This window comes from Trichechus manatus, unplaced genomic scaffold (genome assembly GCF_000243295.1).
Source record: "Trichechus manatus latirostris isolate Lorelei unplaced genomic scaffold, TriManLat1.0 scaffold00010, whole genome shotgun sequence".
In the NCBI taxonomy this organism is placed as follows: domain Eukaryota; kingdom Metazoa; phylum Chordata; class Mammalia; order Sirenia; family Trichechidae; genus Trichechus; species Trichechus manatus.
Window position 1 is genome coordinate 22859747 of NW_004443946.1, and position 23213 is coordinate 22882959.

The 23213-nt window shown below is 39.1% G+C and overlaps 1 protein-coding gene across 1 annotated transcript in view; it reads right to left on the minus strand.

Moving 5' to 3' along the window:
- Positions 1–231: 231 nt before the first annotated feature.
- SYNJ2BP (synaptojanin 2 binding protein) overlaps positions 232–23213 on the minus strand; it is a 69017-nt gene continuing 46035 nt past the window's right edge. Inside the window, exons 2-4 of the mRNA XM_012560091.2 lie at positions 21307–21443; positions 3148–3243; positions 232–1089 (exon numbers count right to left, since the gene is read on the minus strand). Of these exons, the coding sequence (XP_012415545.1) occupies positions 949–1089; positions 3148–3243; positions 21307–21443 (374 nt within the window). The 3' untranslated portion in view covers positions 232–948. The remainder of the gene's footprint in view (positions 1090–3147; positions 3244–21306; positions 21444–23213) is intronic.

A 23213-nucleotide genomic window follows, 5' to 3' on the forward strand; every position in this document is an offset into this window, starting at 1 on the left:
GCCATTGCCAAAGCTCTGACCACAATCATTTCAGATAATCGTTTAATAGGACTGTGAGGTACCAAAGCCACTAGGGTAGGCAAGAGATTGGCAAAGTTTATCTTTATAGCTCAAAGTGTTTTGAACAGATTGCCTTGTGCAGAGCTGGATTATGCCAATTTACTTCAACTTCATCATAGATATTGTGGAAAGAAATATTGTTTCTGCAAAAATTTTGATTAGTTCCTTCAGTTTTTTTTTTTTTTTTTTAATGACTCAAATTGGGCATTGTCTTTAAAGGTTCACTCCCATTACATATGCTCTAAAATGTCTCTTCAAACTCTTCAATTAAGATCATCCCTTAGGTAGAAACCTAGAAACCAGAGTAGTTGTCTCATCTCTAACTCTACATAAAGCACCACTATTAAACTATCATATATGTGTATGTATATGTATATATGTATTTTAAAAAAAAAGTAAAAATGTTCCCCTCATTGTTCTTTGTTCAGTATAGGCACCCAGCTGTGGGGTTAGAAAGAAATTAAATAAAGGCCACAAAAACTTGCCAAAGAAGATCACTAAGAAGAAAAATCCTCTCTTCTCAAATCTCATACAGCTAGGCTTTGAGGCATGCCAGCTAAGGAAAAAGATATCACCTATGGTGATAGGAAGACTGGACCTTTCCCTGTTGGGGTGGTAGCTGAACTTCCACTGATGGACCTAGTAATATATATAAAACTCCTCACTTGTTCTAAGCAAGTCTTTTCTTTAGCTTTCCTTCAAATAATACCTTTACTCTCCTGCTAGAATATGAGAGTTGGGAGTGGATTTTGAACAGCAAGGTTCTGGGTTTGTATCAGTCACTTTAAATCATCTGTTGGCTATGCAGAGAGAGGGAAAGATAGCAGGGGAGGAGTGTGAAAGAGAGCAATGTATCTTCATCAGGGGGCGCTGGAGGAAGCAAGCTTATCAAAGTTGTTGCCGATATCTCATGAAGGTCCAGGCTGCGACCACGGTGAGGGCAAATGCTGGCACCAGCACCATGGCTATGGGAATGCCACTTGGTTCCCCTTCACCTTGGTGTCCTACAGGCCCGTTCTGCACCTGTAACTGGAAGTAAAGAAGAACGTTAACTCTAGTGACCAATGCGTGTTTACCACAACTAAAAGGCCCAGATCAATACATCAACTAGGTCTCCAGTCCCTAGACCATCCAAAGCTGTAAACCACAAGCACTAGCTGGCGGAAAGAGTCCTCTCTCTTCTTCCTGACCTAATGGGTCAGTGTCATCAATTCTTTGGGAAAAAAAAACAGGTCTAAGCAGGGAGCATTTAACCTCGCTGTGCTATCGATCTATAGAGACCCCTGAGGGCAAGTCAGATAACCTTTGTTTTTGTACTGCCTTTACCTTGCTATGTATGTGTGTTGTATCAGGAAAATGGAGATCTGAGATGAAGCCTCTGGTTCTACAGGCAACCTGGAAATTACTGGGGGTGCGGGGGTCCATCTTTCTGTAATGTTTACTTGGAAAGATTACTAGTCATCAGAGTACAATAACAGCTATCTGGGCAATATTAACACAGGTGCAATGCCATTACTTAGAAATGCTTTCCAAGTCCCAGAAGGCACCCACTCCTTCCTAAAATGGGGTCTTGTCTTTCATCCTCTAGTTTGTAATACTAGACACAGATGAAGGGGAAACCTATATAGGATAGAGGTAAAAGACTCAGAGGTAAATAAGTAAAAAGAAATCATACCCTAGTGGTTATAATTTTAAATTGTCTACGCATTTCCTTTTGAGGCCAGGTGGTCTTTCTTCATTTCGGTCATTTTTTTCAGGTTGGCCTTTCTTAATATCAACTTTTAATAGCCAATTTGCAACAATTATGGTATCATCTTGTTTCAGTTCTGCAAACCTCCTCATTCTGGGACTACAAAACCCTGACCTCTCAATCTAAACGAGAAGACTGTGCACAAACTACCTTTTTCTATCCTTTATTCTACTTCCACGTCTTTCATTCATTTCCTATGAGATGTCCTCTGACAGGGCATGCTCAGTAGGAAGACAGCGTTTCTAGGTCTTAGGCCAATTCCCTGACCAGAAGAGCCTATTTTACTAGGAGTTATTGATGGATGTTTCCCAAAAAAGTGAGCAGTAGAAATCACTTCCCATCTGCCTTCAAAAAGAACCCTAACCATATCTGAAGTGTATGCCTATATTTACTTGCCTTTATCTACTGCATAAATTCTCCCATGCTTTAGAAACAGGGAAAAGCTAAGGTCGAAGCAGTGATTACCTCTATTGTCTCTCATCACCCAGTTTTTTGATCCATCACACCTAGATTCTGCTTGCAACAGTGGCTGTTGTCTCAGATATCTTTCATGTCTTGCCCTCTTGACTTTTTTACTATCTCGTCTCAAACTCTTTCAGCCTCTGAAGCCTCACTCAGGAGCTGAGCAGAGCACACAGAGCACCAGTTTAAGAGGGAAGGAACACCTCTAAGAAGCACTGAGCCTGTGTTGTAAATGCACTCAGAAATCCTTGGTGCTATGAAAGGAATTATGCCTACCTGTGTTTCCCTGCCCCTCATCCAAATGATAAAACACTAGGAACTGAGAAGCAGATGCAGGGACAGGTGCTGCCTTAACTGAGTTCTACTTCCTTTTTCCTGGAGCTCCCCTTTGAGTACTAGAGCTTTGGTCAAGAGGGTCACCAATTTGATAAGAGAAGGGTTAACATTGGTGATAGAAAATAGCACAGAGTGGGTATAAGAATAGCCAGTATAAGAATAGCCATCATCTTTGCCTTCAAGGTTTTATAGATTGGAAATCTGTCACCTAGGAGTTTTCAAGGGCAGAGATATGCTCCTTCCACACTAAAAAGTAAAAGTGATTCTGTTTTTCCCCCCATCTATTTTAATTTGGTTGTTGAGCTTTATCTTTAAGGCACATTACCTAGAAGCTAGGCCCTGGGCTGCAAGCACATTGTTATGAATTTCCTGTAATGATAAAAGAAGTGCCAGAGGACCTGTGTCTGTGCCAGACAAGCTCTTCGAATGAAGGAAAAAAAAAAAGAACAAAAAAACACTGAACATCACACCCACAGGATTTATTCTCAAGAATGGTTGAAAAGCCTGGTGCCAGGCTCTTGGCTGCAAGTGACACCTACCCTGTGCTGCACTCGCAGAGACACGGCATAGCCTGCATTACGAAAGAGGCCTACAGCATCACGGTGCAGCAGATTCTTTAGGTCTCTACCATTCACCTGTCAAAAACAGCAAGAAAGAGTAGTAAGAGAGGCAGAAGGCAAATTCTCATAAATCAACACTTTACTTTCATGTGAGCAAATCTTACAAATTCCTACAGAGAAGATTTCAAGGGTTAGGACAATGGGCAAAGTTATTTCGAACTCAAAGTAACTTCTTTTCATTTTCAAAGCTATGATTTCCTAGACCTGAGGTTTTATAGCACATTTGCAGAACAACTGGGGGTGGGGTGGGGAGGTATGAAGTGCTCTCTCCTTCCTCTTAGCGTTTGACACTTGAGATTCTGTTACTATATTTGTATGTCATCCATGAGCATCAGCCTGCTTCCCTACAGCTAACATGGCTTTCCAGATTACCACCCAATCCTTTATAGTCCCAATCCTTGGCACCGTCAGCTTCAACTCTAGAAATATAACTCTACGAAAACCAAAACCAAACCAAACCCATTGCCATCGAGTCGATTCCAACTCATAGCGACCCTATAGGGCAGAGTAGAACTGCCCCACAGGGTTTCCAGCGAGAGGCTGTTGGATTCAAACTGCCTACCTTTGGGTTAGCAGCCTGAGCTCTTAACCACTGCGCCACCAGGGCTCTATGAAAGTCTCCTACAATTTGTTCTGGTGTGGTGCAAATCTATACCCACTAGCCCATTCTGTTGGGTTGTGTTATATTGTGATACAAAACACCTAAAAAAAGTTTCAGTGTAGTACAGTAGGTCACTCCTGAAGGGTGTGAGATGTGAAGGAATACTAGTATTAATAATTATTAGGGTTAGGAGTACCAATGGTCACAATTGATATCTATCCTATGCTGCACTCACATAGCATAGCCCACTTTTGCAAGATCTACATATCTTTTATACATCTCAGTGTCATCATCAATAGCAGCAGCAGCAAGAGCATCTAGTATATTTATTTTGATAGGTTCTGTGCTATATGCTTTTCATACATTATTTAATTTAATCCTCATACTAACCCTATAAGGTAGACACTACTTTTATCTTGTTCTCACAGATGAAGAAACTGATGCTTAGTGAGATTAGGTAATTGGTCAAAAGTCATAGTGTGTGCAAGACGTAGGGTTAGGGTTTTTAAATACTGGAAAGAAGATTAAAGTGCCCTTGCATTTAACCATTCCTTTTGCACTATTATTCCTCAGCCTTGACTCACCAACTATCCTGTACTCAGTTGAAGCTCACTGACTTATTCAACCTTCTCATCTTCCTTGTCACAGTCTTCCTCCAAACCAAAAAAAAAAAAAACCCAAACTCATTGCCATCGAGTTGATTCCGACTCGTATCAACCTTATAGGACAGAGCAGAACTACCGCGTAGGGATTCTAAGCCTGTGAATCTATATTGAAGCAGACTGCCACATCTTTCTCCCACAGAATGGCTGGTGGGTTCAAACCACGGAACTTTCAGTTAGCAGCCCAGCGCTTTAACTACTGTGCCACTAGAGAATCTTAGTCTTCCTCCAAGAGGTTCATAACCTTACCTTCACTCTATCTCCTACCAATATCCTGCTGAATTAATCTCCTACCAAGTCTTTGGCCTCATAGACTGTCCACCTCCTCAAATTAATAGTTTCCAATTCCATTTCACTTTAGTCACCAATTGGTATAAACTAATTCAATTCAACATTTAAATGCTTCAGCTCCAGTATCTTACACTCTTAAAAACCTGACTATCATTTCTACTCCCTTCACACTTTCTATTCCTCTACTGAATTTCCTCATCAAAGCCTTAAATCTTTTTAGACTTTACTTGCATCCTTACCAATCTAGGAGTTCCTGTTGTTATTTCAATAAAGCATTTGGTAAATCATTAGAATCCCTTGTCCCCATGATCTTCTGCCATTTTTCCAGTCCTGGGCAATACACTGCATTGACTTTCCTTGTCACCAGTGAGTTGAGTATTCCTGGAGAAAGATACACAGTCACACTCTCCACAACAGATCCATACTAGCTGACTCCAACTACAACCTTACAACCTTTCTACTCATCTCTGGTGAACTCCTTAATGCCCGCAGTAGCTGTTTCAGACGTTTTCCACATCAAACTGCAACCCAATCCCATTTCTCCTCTCAGCAGACTCCTCTGCCTCATGTTTCTTGAGAGTATTGAGGACTTCTCACAAATACTCTCCCATTTTCTTCCTTCCCAACTGAAAGTTTCTTGATAACCTCTCATTGCTCTTTTTCCCTAGTCTCTAAATTAGATATAGCTCCTTTGTGAAGGCTAAACTATTCATCAATGGATTTAATCCTATTTCTTCCAGTCTCCTTACAGAACTCAGTCAGTCACTTTCTCCTCTGGATTCCTTAAGTATTATCTCTCCCTGCTCTACTCAACTAAAATTATCCTCATCTATAAAGAAAACAATACAAATATTTCTTGGAAACCATTATCACCCTATTCCTCTCTCTTCCTTTCATTGCAAAACTTGTTCAAAGAACTGTCTGCATGCACTGCCTCTACTTCACCATCCATTCACTCTTTATTCCCTTGTAATCTCATAATATACGAGGCAGAAGTGAAGAGCATGCTCTCATACAGGTCAGAAGTGACTTCCAATCATCAATCCTATAGTTTTCTCCCTTTTACATCATACCTCCTCCCTTTTGCAATTCTCTCCTCTCTTAGGAACATTTTACCTCTCTTAGTTCTTGAAATACTACTTCCCTGACTCCTCTCCCACTTCCTCCTTTTTAAGTAAGTAAATGCTCCTCAATGTCAGTCCTTCATCCTCTTCCCTTCTCTCCCGTGGCGATCTTCCACAATTTCAACCATAATCTGTAAAAAGACAATTTCCAAATTTTTATCTCTACTCTGACCTCTAGGTTTGCCAGTTCTGTGCCGGATGCCTATACTTGGATATTCTGCTAGACTAGACTTCCAATTCAATACATTCAAATCCTCTTTATTACTTCCCACAAAACCAGAATATACTGACTTCCTTCTTAATGACAGTACTGTTTCCTGAGACTAAAATTTTGACATCATTTCTAAACTCTCTCCACTCCATCAATCTTCACATGTAATAAATTGCCAAATCCCCTAGTATAACATGATATCTCTCATACACTATTTTCTTTCCCATCGTCCCTCTATTTCAGGCTGTGAATATTCTTGGTTGAAATATTATGATTGCCTTCTCTTTGATTTTTACTTTCCTCTAAGGCCTCCCCCATTCTAACCTATTCAAACACTATGTCTCCAGATCAATTTTCCTAAAGTACAATTCTCTTAATACCACTTTACTGTTCAAAAAACAAAAGCAAAACTGGGGAGCATGAGAGGAAGGAGTGTGGGAATTGCATGCCTGATTTCTCAGTCTGGTATGCAACCTATCTTCCCAGTTTAATCTGTCACTAAAAAAACAAAAAACCCGTTGCTGTCGAGTTGATTCCGACTCATAGCAACCATATAGGACAGAGTAGAATTGCTCCATAGGGTTTCCAAGGAGCACTTGGTGGATTCAAACTGCTGACCTTTTGGTTAGCAGCCGAACTCTTAACCACTACATCACCAGGGCTTCCAAAATCTGTCATCACAACCTCATATATCTCATGTTCTAACTAAATCATGTAATTCATTGGCCCTGGGACATAAAATATATATTCTTACCTTCATACTTGTGTGCAAGCTATATATACCACCTGAATGTCCTTATCTTTTAAAATATTCTATTTATCTTCTAAGATTGATCTTAAATATGATCAGTCCTGCTACCTATGGTCTAGAAATGAACATGGGGTTTTCTAGTTGCTGAACTTTAATTTCAGGTTACCAAGGTATCTTCTGATTATGCCTTGGATGTCTTGACAGATCTGCCATAGGGAAAGACCTTCAGGATTTCTAGAACCACTGCAATGAATCCTCAATGATTCCGCTTTCCAGTTAACTCTTGGGGGAGAGAATAGGTGTGAGATTGCTGACTGTAGTTAGAATGCTCACTTAAGTGATCTAGCGCATGTGACAGTTGTATTTCTTTGTAAAGAAATACATATTTTGGTGTCTTAAAAGAAAAGAGCCCTGCTTACTGAGCAGTTAGGCGCTCGGCTGCTAACTGAAAAGTCAGTGGTTCAAATCCACCAGCCACTCTGTGGAAGAAAGATGTGGCAGTCTGCTTCTGTAAAGATGAAAGCCTTAGAAACCCTATGGGGGCAGTTCTACCCTGCCTTATAGGGTCGCTATGAGTCAGACTCAACTCAATGCAACAGGTTTAAAAGAAAACAACAGAGGCAGACAAATAATGATGCAATCATGTCAACAAAAGCAAAATGATGCAACAGCTCAGTATCAAAATCAAGGTTTCATAGTCATTTGAATGCAAGTGGGAGATCTGAGTCATCACATGACATTTAATGACAGGAATACTGAGCTCAAAATAATCTTTGCCATAGTTGTCAGCAACAATATTAATTGCCAGGAATTACTGGACACTTATTATCATACCTCAAGCTGTCTATTCAATTACATGTATTAACTCATTTATTCTTCACAACAGTCCTATAATTTAGGAAGCCCCATTTTAAAGATCATAAAACTGAAGCCGAGATACTATGCAACGTGTTTTTGGCACACAGAATGGAACTAGGAAAGCCAGGATTCAAACTCAAGCAGCCTGGCCTCAAAGACATCACTTTAATATTCACATTGCAAGCAAGGATTTTATTTCAGCAGCATATCACTGTCCATACATTAATGTCATAAATGGAATTTTTATTGGTTTTAAATTTTTGTATCTAATATGTTATACATTTTAAAAATTTTATAGAGTTGTATAAAAGCATGTTGTTATTGTGTGCTGAGTCAGTTCCAACACATAGAAACACTGTATGACGGAATAGAACTACCCCATAGGGTTTCCTAGGATGTAATCTTTACAGGAGCAGATCTCCAGGTTTTTTCTCCCAAGAAACTGCTGGTGGGTTCTAACCTCTGACCTTTCAGTTAGCAGCCGAGTGCTTCTCACCAGGGCTCCTATAAATGCATAAGATGTTTAGATATTAATGTCTGTATTTATTTGTATATGCTGAAGTAGCATTAAAGTTTAAAAAGCAATTCAGTTAAGTGTCACTTCAGTGAACAGCCTAATACCTCCACTAGATGTGACTGATTTACTTCTTTGAATCTCCATACTGTGTATCTGTCTTAAAGCTCTAACTGTACTCTGCTTTATATTACATCACTTTATATTCCACAGTAAATAATTTTAAAAGTTCTATCACAACTCATCTTTATAATCCCTGTAATACCTGACATAGTGCCTTGCACAATCTTGAGCTTAACATATGTTACATGATTTCCTGAGGTGTGGCTGCAGGGTGTACCTGCAAAAGCCCTAACTACACAAAGCCTGGCTGACATATTCTCAACATTATACAAAGATGAAAAGCCTGGACCTTTATAGTTTATAGCTGCTCTACCTGCACTGACTCAGAGTGTAATCTTTTTTTTTTTTCTTCCCTTCTATAACATACCCTCCCTCAGCTGACTTGCAATGATAATTAATAGTAAAAATTGCTCTCATGTAATAAGTACTAATTGTATGCTCAGCTGTGTTAAGGACTTAAGTTACCTCCCACAACTTGTGTAATGTTGTTTTTCCAATTTCATTCACTACTTTTTTTTCCCCACTCTCAATTCCCTATTGCCCCTTTCTCCAGCCCCTGGTATCCACTAATCTACTTTTCTCTATATTTTATTCACAAATACTGTGGGATCATACAATATTTGTCCTTTTGTATCTGGCTTATTTTACTTAGCATAATGTTTTTAAGGTACATCCATGTGGCGGGATGTATAAAACTTCATTTCTCTTTACGGTTAAATAACATTCCACTATATGCATATACCACATTTTGTTTTTCCATTCATTTGTTGATGGACACTTGGGTTGTTTCTACTCTTGAGCTACTATGAATAATGCTGCAATGACCACTGGTGTACAAGTATCTGTTTGAGTCCTTGCTTTCACTTCTTTTGGGTATATGTCTAAGAGAGGAATTACTGGGTCATATCATAACTCCATGTTTAACTTTTAGAGAAACTACCAAACTCTTTTCCACAGCAGCTGCACCATTTTCATATCCATAAACATAGAATGAGGGTTCCAGTTTCTCCACATCCTCACCAACACTTGAATGGATTTGACACTCTTGTCAAAAAGTAATCGGCCACAGATGTATCAGTTTATTTCTGGACTCTTAATTCTATTCCATTGTATGTCTATCATTATACTAGTACCACATTGGTTTGATTACTCTAGCTCTATAGTACATTTTCAAATCAGGAAGTGAAAGTTCTCCTACATTGTTCTTCTTTGAGACTGTTTTGGCTATTTGGAGCCCATTGCAATCCTATATACATTTGAGGATTGGCTTTTCCATTTCTGAAGAAAAGGCTGTTGTAATTTTGACATGGATTGCATTGAATCTATAAATCACTTTGGGCAGTACTGACATCTTACCAATAATAAGTCTTCCAATCCATGAACATGGGATGTCTTTCCATTTATTTAGGTCTTCTTTATTTCTTACGGCAATGTTTTATAGTTTTCAGTGTACGAATCTTTTACCTTCTTTGGGAAATTTTTTCCTAGTTATTTTATTCTTTTAGATGCTACTGTAGGCAGAATTGTTTTCTTAATTTCCTTTTCAAATTGTTCATTGCTAGGGTATAGAAACACAATTGATTTCTGTGGTGTCTGTAGTTTTCCACATATAGATCTTGTACATATTTTAGTAGATTTTTACCTAAGTATTTCTTGTTGTTGTTGCTAATGTAAATGGTGCTGTGATTGTGATTTCAAATTCCAATTGTTCATTGCTGTTATATAGGAAAGCTACTGACTTTTATATATTAACCTTGTATCCTGCTAATTTGCTTTTCGATATTTACCTTCTCTAAGCGTCTTTACAGATTCCAGCTGCATAGTGACTAACTACCAATTTCTGTAGATTTTACCTTTGAATATCTGGAGAGCCTACTCTCTTTATCACTATCCTTACTAATATACACCTATAGAACAGTGGTTCTCAAGGTATGGTCCCCAAACTAGCAGCATTAGTATCACCAGGAAACTTGCTAGAAACGCAAATTCTTGGACCTCATTGTAGCAATCTGTGTTTTAACAAGTCCTCCAAGTGTTCTGAAGTTGGAGAATCATCGATCTTAGCTCTAACCTACACTGTTTGAAATGGCCTTCTAACTGGCCTCCACTATCAGCCTGCCTCCCCTATTTAATACATACTCTATACATGTATGGAAACCCTGGTAGCATAGTGGTTAAGTGCTATGGCAGTTCAAATCCACCAGGCGCTCCTTGGAAACTCTATGGGGCAGTTCTACTCTGTCCTGTAGGGTCGCTATGAGTTGGAATCAACTCGATGGCAAGGGGTTTGGTTTTTGGCTTCTATACATGCACAGATTTCATCAGTGATTTTCCATATCCTGGAGCAGTGATTTTTCAAATATGGCTCTGTTGATCAATCAGAGAAGATTGGTGTATCAAGAACAATAATTTTTTAAAAATGAAATAAAAAGAAAACTAAACATCAGAATACCTCACATATAGAAAAGCTAAGTATTGTTTTATTAATTTTTGTTTCAATAATTTATATGTAAGATGTATTTATTATAGATGACAATTTTAAAAGTCTGAAAAACACCTGTCGACAGCAGTGCTCCTCAAACTTTATTGTGCACAGACTCATTGGGAGATCTTGTTATAATCTAGATTTTGCTTCAGTAGATCTGGAGTGAGTCCTGAGATTCCGCATTTCTAGCAAGCTTCCAGGTGATGTCCAGGCTGTTGGTCCTTGGACTTCACTTTGAGTATCAACAGCTACTCAGCTGAGTATTCTTAGACCACTGTTAAAAGTTGCTCATGCAATTTCCTTAAAGCATAGCATAATAAGTTTTATTGGACATAAGATATGGCAGATTTGCAATGTGCCAGAAATAGAAAATCTTGCTGACTCTGTTCAGAGAATTGGGATGGTGATGCTCTAATTAACTCATGTGGAAACATAAATTTTTTTGCTTTTATTCTGGTTGTTAGTAGTTTAAAAAATGTGCTTCCTTTCTCCAACCTTAAGAAATGGATAAGCTGAGTTAAAATTAGCTTTTTTTATGATTGAGAATTTTGAATTGCCTCAGGATTATTTAAATCATGACCTGTGACTATTAAATCAGTTAAAACCAGTTGTCATTGAGTCGACTCCAACTCATGGCAACCCCATGTGCGTCAGAGTAGAACTGTGCTCCAGAGGGTTTTCAATGGCTGATTCTCCAAAAATAGATCTCCAGGCTTTTCCTCTGAGGTACCTCTGGGTGGACTCAAACCTCCATCCTTTTGGTTAGCAGCTGAATACATTAACCATTTGCACCACCCAGGGCATAAGTGTAGATGTAGAAAGGGGCAGAGAAAGAATGAGCTCAATTTAATGGGCACTCACCTCAGATTATACTCGGGATATTTTACTTTTTTAATCAAGTTCCTGAAATGAACCACATTATTTTTTGCCTCTTTTTTCACCAAAGTTCAAGGAAAGGGGGTTAAAAAAAAAAAGAAGATTATCTAGTTACAGTTAATCAGGACCAACAAAAAAGTGAGTTGTGCTATAACTGAGTGATCCGTTCACTGAACAACTAACTTCTTTGATGCTTACACTTTGCAAGCTATAGGCCTAGGTGCTGGGGAAACTGAAACAAGGAGACAAAAAACTCTACCCTGAAGGCAGTCTGTCTAAGGGATTCTGCTGTATATTTCAATGCCTCTGCAGTTGATTGGATGAGGGTTTTTGTTGGGTCTTTCTCATTCATCTCTAAGCTAAGGGCAAAGACTAGACTTTCATTTTCCTTGTAGTTTTCCATAGCACCTGGCATGGCACAGTGCTCTGCAGTCCATCAGATACAATACTTGATAAATGTGGATGACTAAGCAACTCCTTCATTCACCAAATTAAGAATTGTACTTGAACAGAATAAGAAATGCAACTGGTTAATAGCCCAATCTCTGCCATTTTGTTATATAAGGGGTTTAGTTAAAATGGAATATTGATCTGTGCAGTATAATAACCAGCTACATCACCTTGAGTTTCATAAAAACATAGCGTTGACGGAGGACTGAATATTCTTGACTATCCAACTCCCTTCATTTAGGCAGCTAGACACAGGAGAAATGAGAAACTTGTTGTTGTTAGATGCCGTCGAGTCGGTTCAGACTCACAGCGACCCTATGTACAACAGAACGAAACACTGCCTGGTCCTTTGCCATCCTCACAATCGTTGCTATCTTTGAGCCTATTGTTGCAGCCACTGTGTCAAGCTATCTTGCTGAGGGTCTTCCTCTTTTTCACTGACCCGCTACTTTACCAAGCATGATGTCCTTCTCCAGGGACTGGTCTCTCCTAACAACATGTCCAAAGTATCTAAGACAAAGTCTCTCCATCCTCATTCCTAAGGAGCATTCTGACTGTACTTCTTCCAAGACAGATTTGTTCATTCTTCTGGCAGTCCATGGTATATTCAATATTCTTCTCCAACAACATAATTCAAAGGCATCAATTCTTCAGGCTTCTGTATTCATTGTCTGGCTTTCACATGCGTGTGAGGTGATGGAAAATATCATGGTTTGGGTAAGGGACACCTTAATCCTCAGAGTGACTTCTTTGCTTTTTAATACTTTAAAGAGGTCTTTTGCAGCAGATTTGTCCAATGCAGTATGTCATTTGATTTCCTGACTGCTGCTTCCATGGGCATTGATTGTGGATCCAAGTAAAATGAAATCCTTGCCAAATCAATATTTTCTCCATTTATCATGATGTTCCTTACTGGTCCAGATGTGAGGATTTTTGTTTTCTTTACGCTGAGGTTGAATCATATTGAAGACTGTAGTCTTTGATTTTCATTAGTAAGTGCTTCAAGTCCTCTTCACTTTTAGCAAGCAAGGTTGTGTTATCTGCATAATGCAGGTTGTTAATGAGTCTTCCTCCAATCCTGATGCCACGTTCTTATTCATATAGTTCAGCTTCTCATATTATTTGCTCAGCATACAGATTGAATAAGTATAGTGAAAGGTACAACCCCGATGCATACTTTTCCTGACTTTAAACCATACAGTATCCCCTTATTTTGTCTGAACAACTGCATCTTGGTCTATGTACAGGTTCCATATAAGCACAATTAAGTGTTCCGGAATTCCCATTCTTCCCAGTGTTATCCATAATTTGTTATAATCCACACAGTTGTATGCCTTTGCATAGTCACAGGTAAAACACAGATTAACATCTTTCTGGTGTTCTCTTCTTTCAGTCAAGATCCGTATGACATCCCTCGTTCCACGTGCTCTTCTAAAACTGGCTTGAATTTCTGGCAGTTCCCTGTCCATGTACCGCTGCAATTGTTTTTGAATGATTCTTCAGCAAAATTTTACTTGTGTGTGATATTAATGATACTTTTCAATAATTTATGCACGCCATAGGATCACCTTTCTTTGGAATGGGTTCAAATATGGATCTCTTCCAGTTGGTTGCCCAGGTAGCTGTCTTTCAAATTTGTTGGCATAGATGAGTGAGTGCTTCCAATGTTGCATCTGTTTGTTTAAACATCTCAGTTAGTATCCCATCAATTCCTGGAGCCTTGTTTTTTGCCAGTACCTTCAGTGCAGTCCTTCAATACCATCAGTTCTTTTTTTTTTTCCCATACAAAAATGTATACATACATTGTTATGTGACTCTAACTGCTCTCCTCACACTGACAGCACACTCCTCCTTTCCACCTGATTCCGCATGTCCATTCAACCAGCTCCTAACCCTCTCTGCCTTCCCACCTCACCTCCAGACAGAAGCTGCCCGTTTAGTCTCTTGTATCTACTCGAGCTAAGAGGCACACTCCTCATCAGTATCACTTTATGTCCCACCGTCCAGTCCAATCCCTGTCTGAAGAGCTGGCCTCAGAAATTGTTTTAGCTCTGGGCTGATAGAGAATCCAGGGGCCATGCTTTCCGGGCTTCCTCCAGTCTTAGTCAGACCATTAAGTCTAGTCTTCTTACCAGAATTTGAGTTCTACACCCCACCTTTCTCCTGCTCCATCTGGGACTCTCTGTTGTGCTCCCAGTCAGGGTGGTCATTGGTGGTAGCTGGGCACCATCTAGTTCTTATGGTCTCAGGCTGATGAAGTCTCTGGTTTATGTGGTCCTTTCTGTCTCTTGTGCTAATACTTTCCTTTTGTCTGGTGTTCTTCATTCTCCTTTACTCCAGGTGGTTGGGACCATTTGATGCATCTTAGATGGCTGCTTGCAAGCTTTTAAACCCAGATGCCACTCACCCAAGTAGAATGTGAAACATTTTCTTAATAAGCTTTGGTATGCCAATTGACCTAGATGTCCCCTGAAAGCATGGTCCCTAGACCCCTATCCCTGCTATTCTGTCCCGCAAACTGTTTGATTGTATTCAGGAAACTTCTTAGCTTTGGTTTAGTCCAGTTGTGCTGACTCCCCCTGTAGTGTGTACTGTCCTTCCCTTCACCTAAGATAATTCTTATCTACTATCTACTTAGTAAATATACCTCACCCTCCCTCCCACCCTCATAACCATCAAAGAATGTTTTCTTCTGTGTTTAAACCTTTCCTTGAGTTCTTATAATAGTGTTCTTATACAATATTTGTCCTTCTGTGACTGACTAAATTCACTCAGCATAATGACCTCCAGCTTCCTCCCTGTTATATTTCACAACCTGATCGTTGCTCTTTATTGTTGCATAGTATTCCATTGTGTGGATATACCATAATTTGTTTATTCATTTGTCTGTCGATGGGCACCTAGGTTATTTCCATCTTTTTCCTACTGTGAACAGTGCTGCAATGAACATGAGTGTGCATATTATCTATTTGTGTGACGGCTCTGATTTCTCTAGGATATATTTCAAGGAGGGAGATAGCTGGATCATATGGTACTTCTATTTCTAGCTTTTTAAGGAAGCGCCAAATCGATTTCCAAAGTGGTTGTACCGTTTTACATTCCCACAATGTATAAGTGTTCCAGTCTCTCCACAACCTCTCCAGCATTTATTATTTTGTGTTTTTTGGATTAATGCTAGCCTTGTTGGGGTAAGATGATATCTCAATGTAGTTTTGATCTGCATTTCTCTAATGGCTAATGATCATGAGCATTTCTTCATGTGTCTCTTACCCACCTAAATGTCTTCTTTGGTGCAGTGCCTGTTCATATCCTTTTCCCATTTTTTAATTTAGTTATTTATCTTTTTCTTATTGAGGGTTTGCAGTATCTTGTAGATTTTAGAGATTAGACACTGATCAGATTTGTCATAGTCAAAAATTTTTTCCCCATCCTTAGGTTGTCTTTTGATTCTTTTGGTGAAGTCTTTTGATGAGCATAAGTGTTTGATTTTTAGGAGCTCCCATTTATCTAGTTTCTCTGCTGGTGCTTGTGCATTGTTGCTTATGGTTCGTATTGTGTTATGCCATGTATTAAGGCTCCTAGCATTGTCCCTATTTTTTCTTCCATGACTTTACTGTTTTTGATTTTATATTTAAGTCTTTGATCCATTTTGAGTTAGTTTTTGTGCATGGTGTGAGGAATGGGTCTTGTTTCAGTTTTTTGCAGATGGATATCCAGTTATGCCAGCACCATTTGTTAAAGAGACTGTCTTTTCCCCAGTTATGCACTTGTCAAATGTCAGCTGCTCATAGGTAGACAAATTTACGTCTAGATTCTCAATCTGTTCCATTGGTCTATGTATCTGTTGTTGTACCAGTACCAGGCTTTTTTGACTACTGTGGTGGTATAACAGGTTCTAAAATCAAGTAGTGTGAGGCCTCCCACTTTGTTCTTCTTCTTGAGTAATGCTTTACTAATTTGGGGCTTCTTCCCTTTCCATATGAAGTTGGTGATTTGTTTCTCCATCTCATTGAAAAATGCTGGTGGAATTTGGATCAAGATTGCATTGTATCTATAGATCGCTTTGGGTAGAACTGACATTTTCACTATGTTGAGTTTACCTATCCATGAGTAAAGTATGTTTTTCCCCTTATGCAGGTCTCTTTTGGTTTCTTGCAATACCATCAGTTCTTGATCATATATTACCTCCTGAAATGGTTGAACATCAACCAATTCTTCTTGGTACAGTGACTCTGTATTCCTTCCATCTTGTTTTGATGCTTCCTATGTGCTTCCTACGTCATTCAGTATTTTGCCCATAGAATCCTTCAGTACTGCAACGCAAGAGTTTAATTTTTTTTTTCACTTCTTTCAGCTTGAGAAATGCTGAGTGTGTTCTAGAAATCTAGACAGTTTAGATTTCTCCATGTTCCTTGTTCTCCATGTTCCCTGGTAACCGATTCCAATATTAAACCATCCTCATCATCATACACACAAAATGAACTACGGATAGGGAATCTCCAGTCCTCATCTCAACTTCAGGACCATTCTTCCACTGGTAATATTTGTTTTTGCTACATGGTTGTCAGATGCAATACGGCCTTAAAAATCATTTATATTCACTGAAGACTTTTTTATATAAGACTTGTTTTTGTTTTAAACCATCCTAGTGGTCACAGAACAATTACATTTTACTTTTTGATGGAAGAGAAGAAACTGCATGATTAATCATGCAGCTATTTAATTTTAGGACTTGGAATCAAGGTAATACAGGGCATTATTTAGGGAGAAATAGAAACATTAAATTAATAGTCAACAATAACTTACAGGAAATCTAGAGATCACTTAATACTATTACTAGTTATTCAAAATTGATATATACTAAGGAAGGGACATATTCTTAGTTACATTATCCAGCAAAAGTTACTAGAGAGAAATGAGACATATTTTACAACATGGAAAACTAACCTATGTAAGGTGAAGAGGAAAATCCATAAAGAATAAATGGGCATATAGGCGAATAGATAATTTAGGATCATTTAAAATACTCCAAAGCCAATAATAAATTAGTACTAAAGTACATCAGAGGGATGAAGTGAGCTAAAGAATAGATGGAACCATTTAATTGTATGGCCTAACAGGTTTACTTAAGGATAGACAGGGAATAGGATATGGCAGGTGAGTGAGGCAACAAAGCCTAATCCATAATAGTTCTATTTAATTCTTAAGGAATGGGATCTAGAATGAAGTTTGGAGCAAACCATTGAAAGGAAAACTGGAGTCAAAGAATACAGGCCTAGATAGAATGGAAAGGATATACTGGTCTTTTCCTCTTCTGTATTCTCCCCATCTTTTCTTCTTTCTCTGTCTTCCTTCTTTCCCCTATGTCTATTTTCTACCCTTTCTGCCTTTCCTTCCCCTGGCATTTTTCCCTCTCCTCTTTTGCATGTCTTTTCTTAACTGGCCATAACATAAATCTGAATCATTCTTTGTAATATGTCTTAGATATTACCTTGTATACCTCATATATACCTTTGTGATGTTTCTTGTATCTCTTATATTTTGATAAAGTAAAATCCTCTTTTTTCTAAATTTTAAAGTCAGGTAAGCTGAGTTTTTTAGATATCTACTTGTCTCTTCATTGACATTTATCTTTCACCATCTTCCCCATGATAGTTTTGTCCATCACTCCCCTTGGCCTTTTCAAAAAAATCTGAGTGACCTTACAATAATTTTCTTTTCTCTGTGAGGCAATGGCCCATAGAGAATACAAAGGTGCAAAAGAAAGGCTGCTCATCTCAGCTTGTCTAATATATTTTTCACACTGAGGTTTATGGCCTCTTTTTCCTCTCTAGTACCACCCTTGGAAACCCTGGTGTCATAGTGGTTAAGTATTACAGCTGCTAACCAAAAGGTCAGCAGTTTGAATCCACCAAGCGCTCCCTGGAAACTCTGTGAGGCAGTTCTACTCTGTCCTATGGGGTCGCTGTGAGTTGGAATCAACTCGATGGCAGCGGGTTTGTTTTTTTTTTTTTGGGTACTAATACCCTTTATAGAAAGACTAATTTCAGTTTTTATATAAAACCGTGCATGAAAGCTATTATAAACTAACTATGCAACTTTCTGTTTAGGATAACTAATCCTAGCTCATCGTTTACCTTTTAGGTGCAAAGGGTTAAGTGCTCAGCTGCTAACCGACGAAAGGTTACTGTTTCGAACCCACTCAGCGGCTGTACAGGAGAAAGACCTGGCAATCTGCTTCTGTAAAGTTTACAGCCAAGAAAACCCTATGGGCCAATTTTACTCTGTCACGAGATTGCTATGGGTGAAAACAACTCGACAGCACCTAACAACAGCATAGTATACTAGATAAAATTCAGACAGACCAAAGTTCTAGTCCTCTGTCATTTACTGCCATTAGTTGTGTGGCCATTGTCACATTCTTTGATCTCGCCAAGCCTGTTTCCTGCAAAATGGGGATAATAATCTTACTCACTTCATAGGGTAAAATGAGATAGTAAGTTTAAAGTTCTTAACACATTACCTGGCAAGTAACTTCTAATTATCCTTATTTCTCTAACCATTCTTATTTTTTAATAATCTACCTTTAACCAAGTCTTTCAAATAAGATGTCTTTCTTCTTAACCACTATAGTGTTTAAATCCTTCTTCACCCACACAGTCTAGGCCCCAGTGTTCTAGACAGAATGTGACCTGTGTCAAAATATTAAATTTCATATTTTCTATGTGCTATACTTCTATTTTAACAACATACTCTCTATCTTGCATTAAGGACCATTGGCAAGGTGATTCATGTTGTTAGAATATCTTTTTCCTGACAACTACAGGAAAGGGTCTGCTACTACATTTCTCAATATCCTTTAGAGATGAAGGAGATCGAGTATCACTATCTCCATCTCAATGATAATAAATAGGGTCTAGGAGAAGCTTGGGAGCCCATGGGTGGTGCAAACAGTTAATGCGCTTGGCTGCTAACTGAAAGGCTGGAGGTTCGAGTTCATCCTGAGGCACCTCAGAAGAAAAGCTTGGCAATTTACTTCTGAAAATCAGTCATTGAAAACCCTATGGAGCACAGTTCTAATCTGACGCACATGGGATCATCATGAGCCTGAACTGACTCAACGGCAATTAGTTTAGGAGAAGCTTAATCGACTGATCAGAGGCAAAATAGTCAGTGGGAAGGACTGAAATGGGATATTGCCATCCATAATGCTCTATTTCTATTGTGGATCAGCTAGAACACATTATTAAGAAAAATTCTTGAGTTAATTTAGGTAGCTCTTTTAGCTACCTGGAAACCCTGGTGGCATAGTGGTTAAGTGCTACAGCTGCTAACCAAAGGGCTGGCAGTTTGAATCCACCAGGCACTCCTTGGAAACCCTATGGGGCAGTTCTACTCTGTCCTGTAGGGGTCACTATGAGTTGGAATCTACTCGATGGCAATGGGTTTGGTTTGGTTTTTGGTTTGATAGCTACGTGTTCTGATAAGAAAGTTCTTAAAAAGATTTCCGGAATCAGACTGCTGAATCTGATTTCTTACAAACTCAGATGCCAAATGAAGAAAAGATGGAAGTTCTCTCCTTCCTTTTCTTTGTATCTCATCTCTAAGATCATGTACTGCTACTAAATGGGCTGCATAGCAGAGAAGTGTCCAACATGAAATTTCATGCATATGACCTTTAATCGCCAATCAATTGAACTGTGAGAAATAATTCAAAGGGGAAAGCTTAAAAGAAAACTATAATAAATTTTTAAAATTTCTTCTAATCCACCTAAGATAAATCTATCTTATTACAGATGTAGGTTTTTGAAATTGATACTGAATTCTGTTATTCAAGACTTTTCTTAGTCTGTACTTAATTCATTAACTTTTCCCAGCCTAGTCTTCCTGCCCTATTCAATTCATAACAGAAAGCAGAGAGTAGTTTTCTCCTCTTGGACCTTGCATTCATGGCCCATCTGGAGAAGAAGGTAGGGGCTCTTGTCATTAGAAGTCCTATCCTAGTTCAAATGTACCTCTATTTCAGTCTAACCCTTTGAAGCCAGTCCTAGGTCCCCTCTATAGTATCATCCCTCTCAGCACTTCTACATTCTTTATACCAATTGTCTTTATTGTGTCCATACAAGCAATAAGCTGACCATCTTCAGCTAATCAGTAAGGTAAATAAATACAACAATCTATAGTGTGATTATCCCCAAACTACTCCCTATGTAACAGCATCATAGTGACGCTGTAGCCAATAGTAAGGAACAGAAATGAAAAATAGGGCTAAAGCTATATTTTGCATTTCAGTAGTTTTAAAAATTCTTATTTTACCTGTACTCTTATTTACTTTAGGTTTATTCTACTTTAAGACCAGGCATTTGTGAGCCCATATTTTACAGTCAACCTTTTTGAGTTTGTCTGAATTCATAACTTGATCATTGGTTAAACACATAGTGAGCACCACGCTAAGGTATAAAGAGTCTGAATATATATGTACATATATATATATGATCCCTACTCTTTAAGAACTTTCATGAAAAAAAAAATTAATCATTACCTGTAGCAAGTGTTTCATTAGGGACATCTGCAAGGTGGTAGTATATGGTCAGGTATCCAAATCAAACTGCATTCTAATTTTTCATCTTACTAATGGATGAAACAAGGGCTTTGAGCATGAAAAAGACACTGAATTCCTACCCTTCCTTGTCTGTCTCTTTTGGAGTTAAGTCAAATCCAATCATAAGGGCTGATATCCAACCCCCTCAAAAAAAAAGATACACTTTAGTATTTTAAACAACAAATGGGAGGTGACAAAGTATAATGGAAGGCAAAAAATGTGGGTTTTAAGTCCCTTTCCCCCACACCACTCCTTTACCCCTTCCTGTTTTGTGTTTTTTGAACTTGGGCAAGTAACTTCACATTCTGGGCTTACTATGCCTTGTCAGTCAAATGATGGTAATATTATCCTCCATGTCCAATGACAGAGTTGGAAAAGATGACTGATCAAGGTCTCTCCCACTCAACGCTACAATCTAAATATTTCCAAACCCAAAAAAGTAGGTAGGAATCTTCCCCAAAATGGGGCTAGGGTAAGACCTAGGGTCTAAGGAAGAAGGAACACTGAAGGAGGCCGAAGCCAGTTCTCACCGAGAGGATCTTATCACCCTCCTGGAGCCGCCCATCCAAGGCCGCAGCCCCATTCTCTTTGATACGGCTGACGTAGATGCCATTGTCATTGGAGACATACTGCTGATCTGTCCCACCGACGATGTTGAAGCCCAGCCCTGAGAAAATCATGAAGGAATTGTGAAGCAGATGGGGATGAGGAAGAAAGAAAGGTACTAAAGAAGAGACAGAGGGAAGTCCTGCGGGGAGGGGAGGTTGACGGGGAAGGGACACTGGGTGAATCAGACTGTTATGTAGCTGGTGAATAGCCAGAGGCAAGGTCGGTGAACAGGAAGTATCATCACCAACAGGGGACAAGCGTATCTAGAATTGCCCACTCAGATCAGGCAGGACCAAAAATACAAACACAGTGATCAGTATTGTTGGATATATCAAGATAGGTCTAAATAGAACTCAGTGAAAGAATAATGGTAATTTTTGAAATATCTATAATTCACATTTGATTTTGATCCTGTTGGTGGCATTCAGAGGACCTAATTTCTGGCATTCCTGATAATTAATGTAACAGGGTTAACTTCGTCCATGAGAAGAAGTTATGCTCTTAAATAACTACCAAATGAACTATTCCTAATTTAGTGGGATTCCTAACCATACTTCTCCTCCCGATTTTTTCTTCTCTCAAGTTTCTGGAGAGTTTGTGTATATGTCGTTTTGGAAGAAACAGGCTTGGGATTTTCTTTCCTTTCTTTTTTTTTTTCTTTTTTTCCTCTATTTAGGTTTACTTGTTGCCATCGAGTTGATTCCAACTCATAGCAACCCTATAGGAATGCTGGTGGTGCAGTGGTTAAGTGCTATGGCTGCTAATCAAAAGGTTGGCAATTCAAATCCACCAGGCGCTCCTCGGAAACTCTACGGGGCAGTTCCACTCTGTCCTATCGGAATCAACTCAACGGCAACGGGTTTGGTTTTTTGGGTTTTATTTAGGGTGGAGGGGATAGTAGTTTAGGTGTTAGCAGGAAACCTCAGAATACTGGGAGATTGAGGTAAGGGGACTAGACAGTTAACTGCTGCTTGCTTCATGGTGACTAAACCACCAAATTCACTCTTCTTTCCTTTTCTACCTCAAGTGTAAACAACCACATAGTTGGGTACAGTGGTTGCCAAGTTTTATTCACTACAGAAAACTGACTACCAAGCTGCTATTTTTAAGACAGATTCCCCAGGCTGTGGAAAATTCCACTACCTCAAGGAGCTTTGCATCAGAATCCTGCTTTCCTTGTTAGCTCACCAGGCAGCTTTTGCATTTAAAGCTTGGCTTCCTCCCTGACAGCTTTGCATTAGAAGCTTGCTTTCTTTGCTTGGAAGTTATATGCAAACCCTATTGCGCCTGCCGTAGTTAAGAATGTTGCTGACGTAACTTGTATGAACTCCCTACTTGTAAACCCCTTAAAAGTAACTTTTCCCCCCATCCTTGGGGAGCAGTCTTGGAGGCAGCAGCTACGACTGACGCCTTTCCTTGTGCACGGAAATAAAGGTGCTTTTCTGCCTTCCCACCTCAGTCTCTCACTTACTGGCCAATACAAGTCATGTCGAGCAAGAACCTGGGATTTCCACCCAGTAACATTTTTATAGATCAACCACTAAGTTTTGGGAAGGATTTCACTTTAAAGAAACTACTGCTTTAAAGAGATTTTAGCCATGCATAAAAAATAAAAATAGACTTCCGGCAAGATGGCGCTCTAGGCAGAAGCACCACGCCGTCCCTCCACAACGAAGATCCGAAAAACTAAGCCAAACAGAGAATCAACAATCCTGAAACCCTAGAACATTAAATGAAGAGATAAAGAACTCAGCCGAACACCAAACGGAGTAAGAATACTGAAAGAGAACAGAGAGCGAGGAGAGATTCATGCAGAGGTCCCCTACCA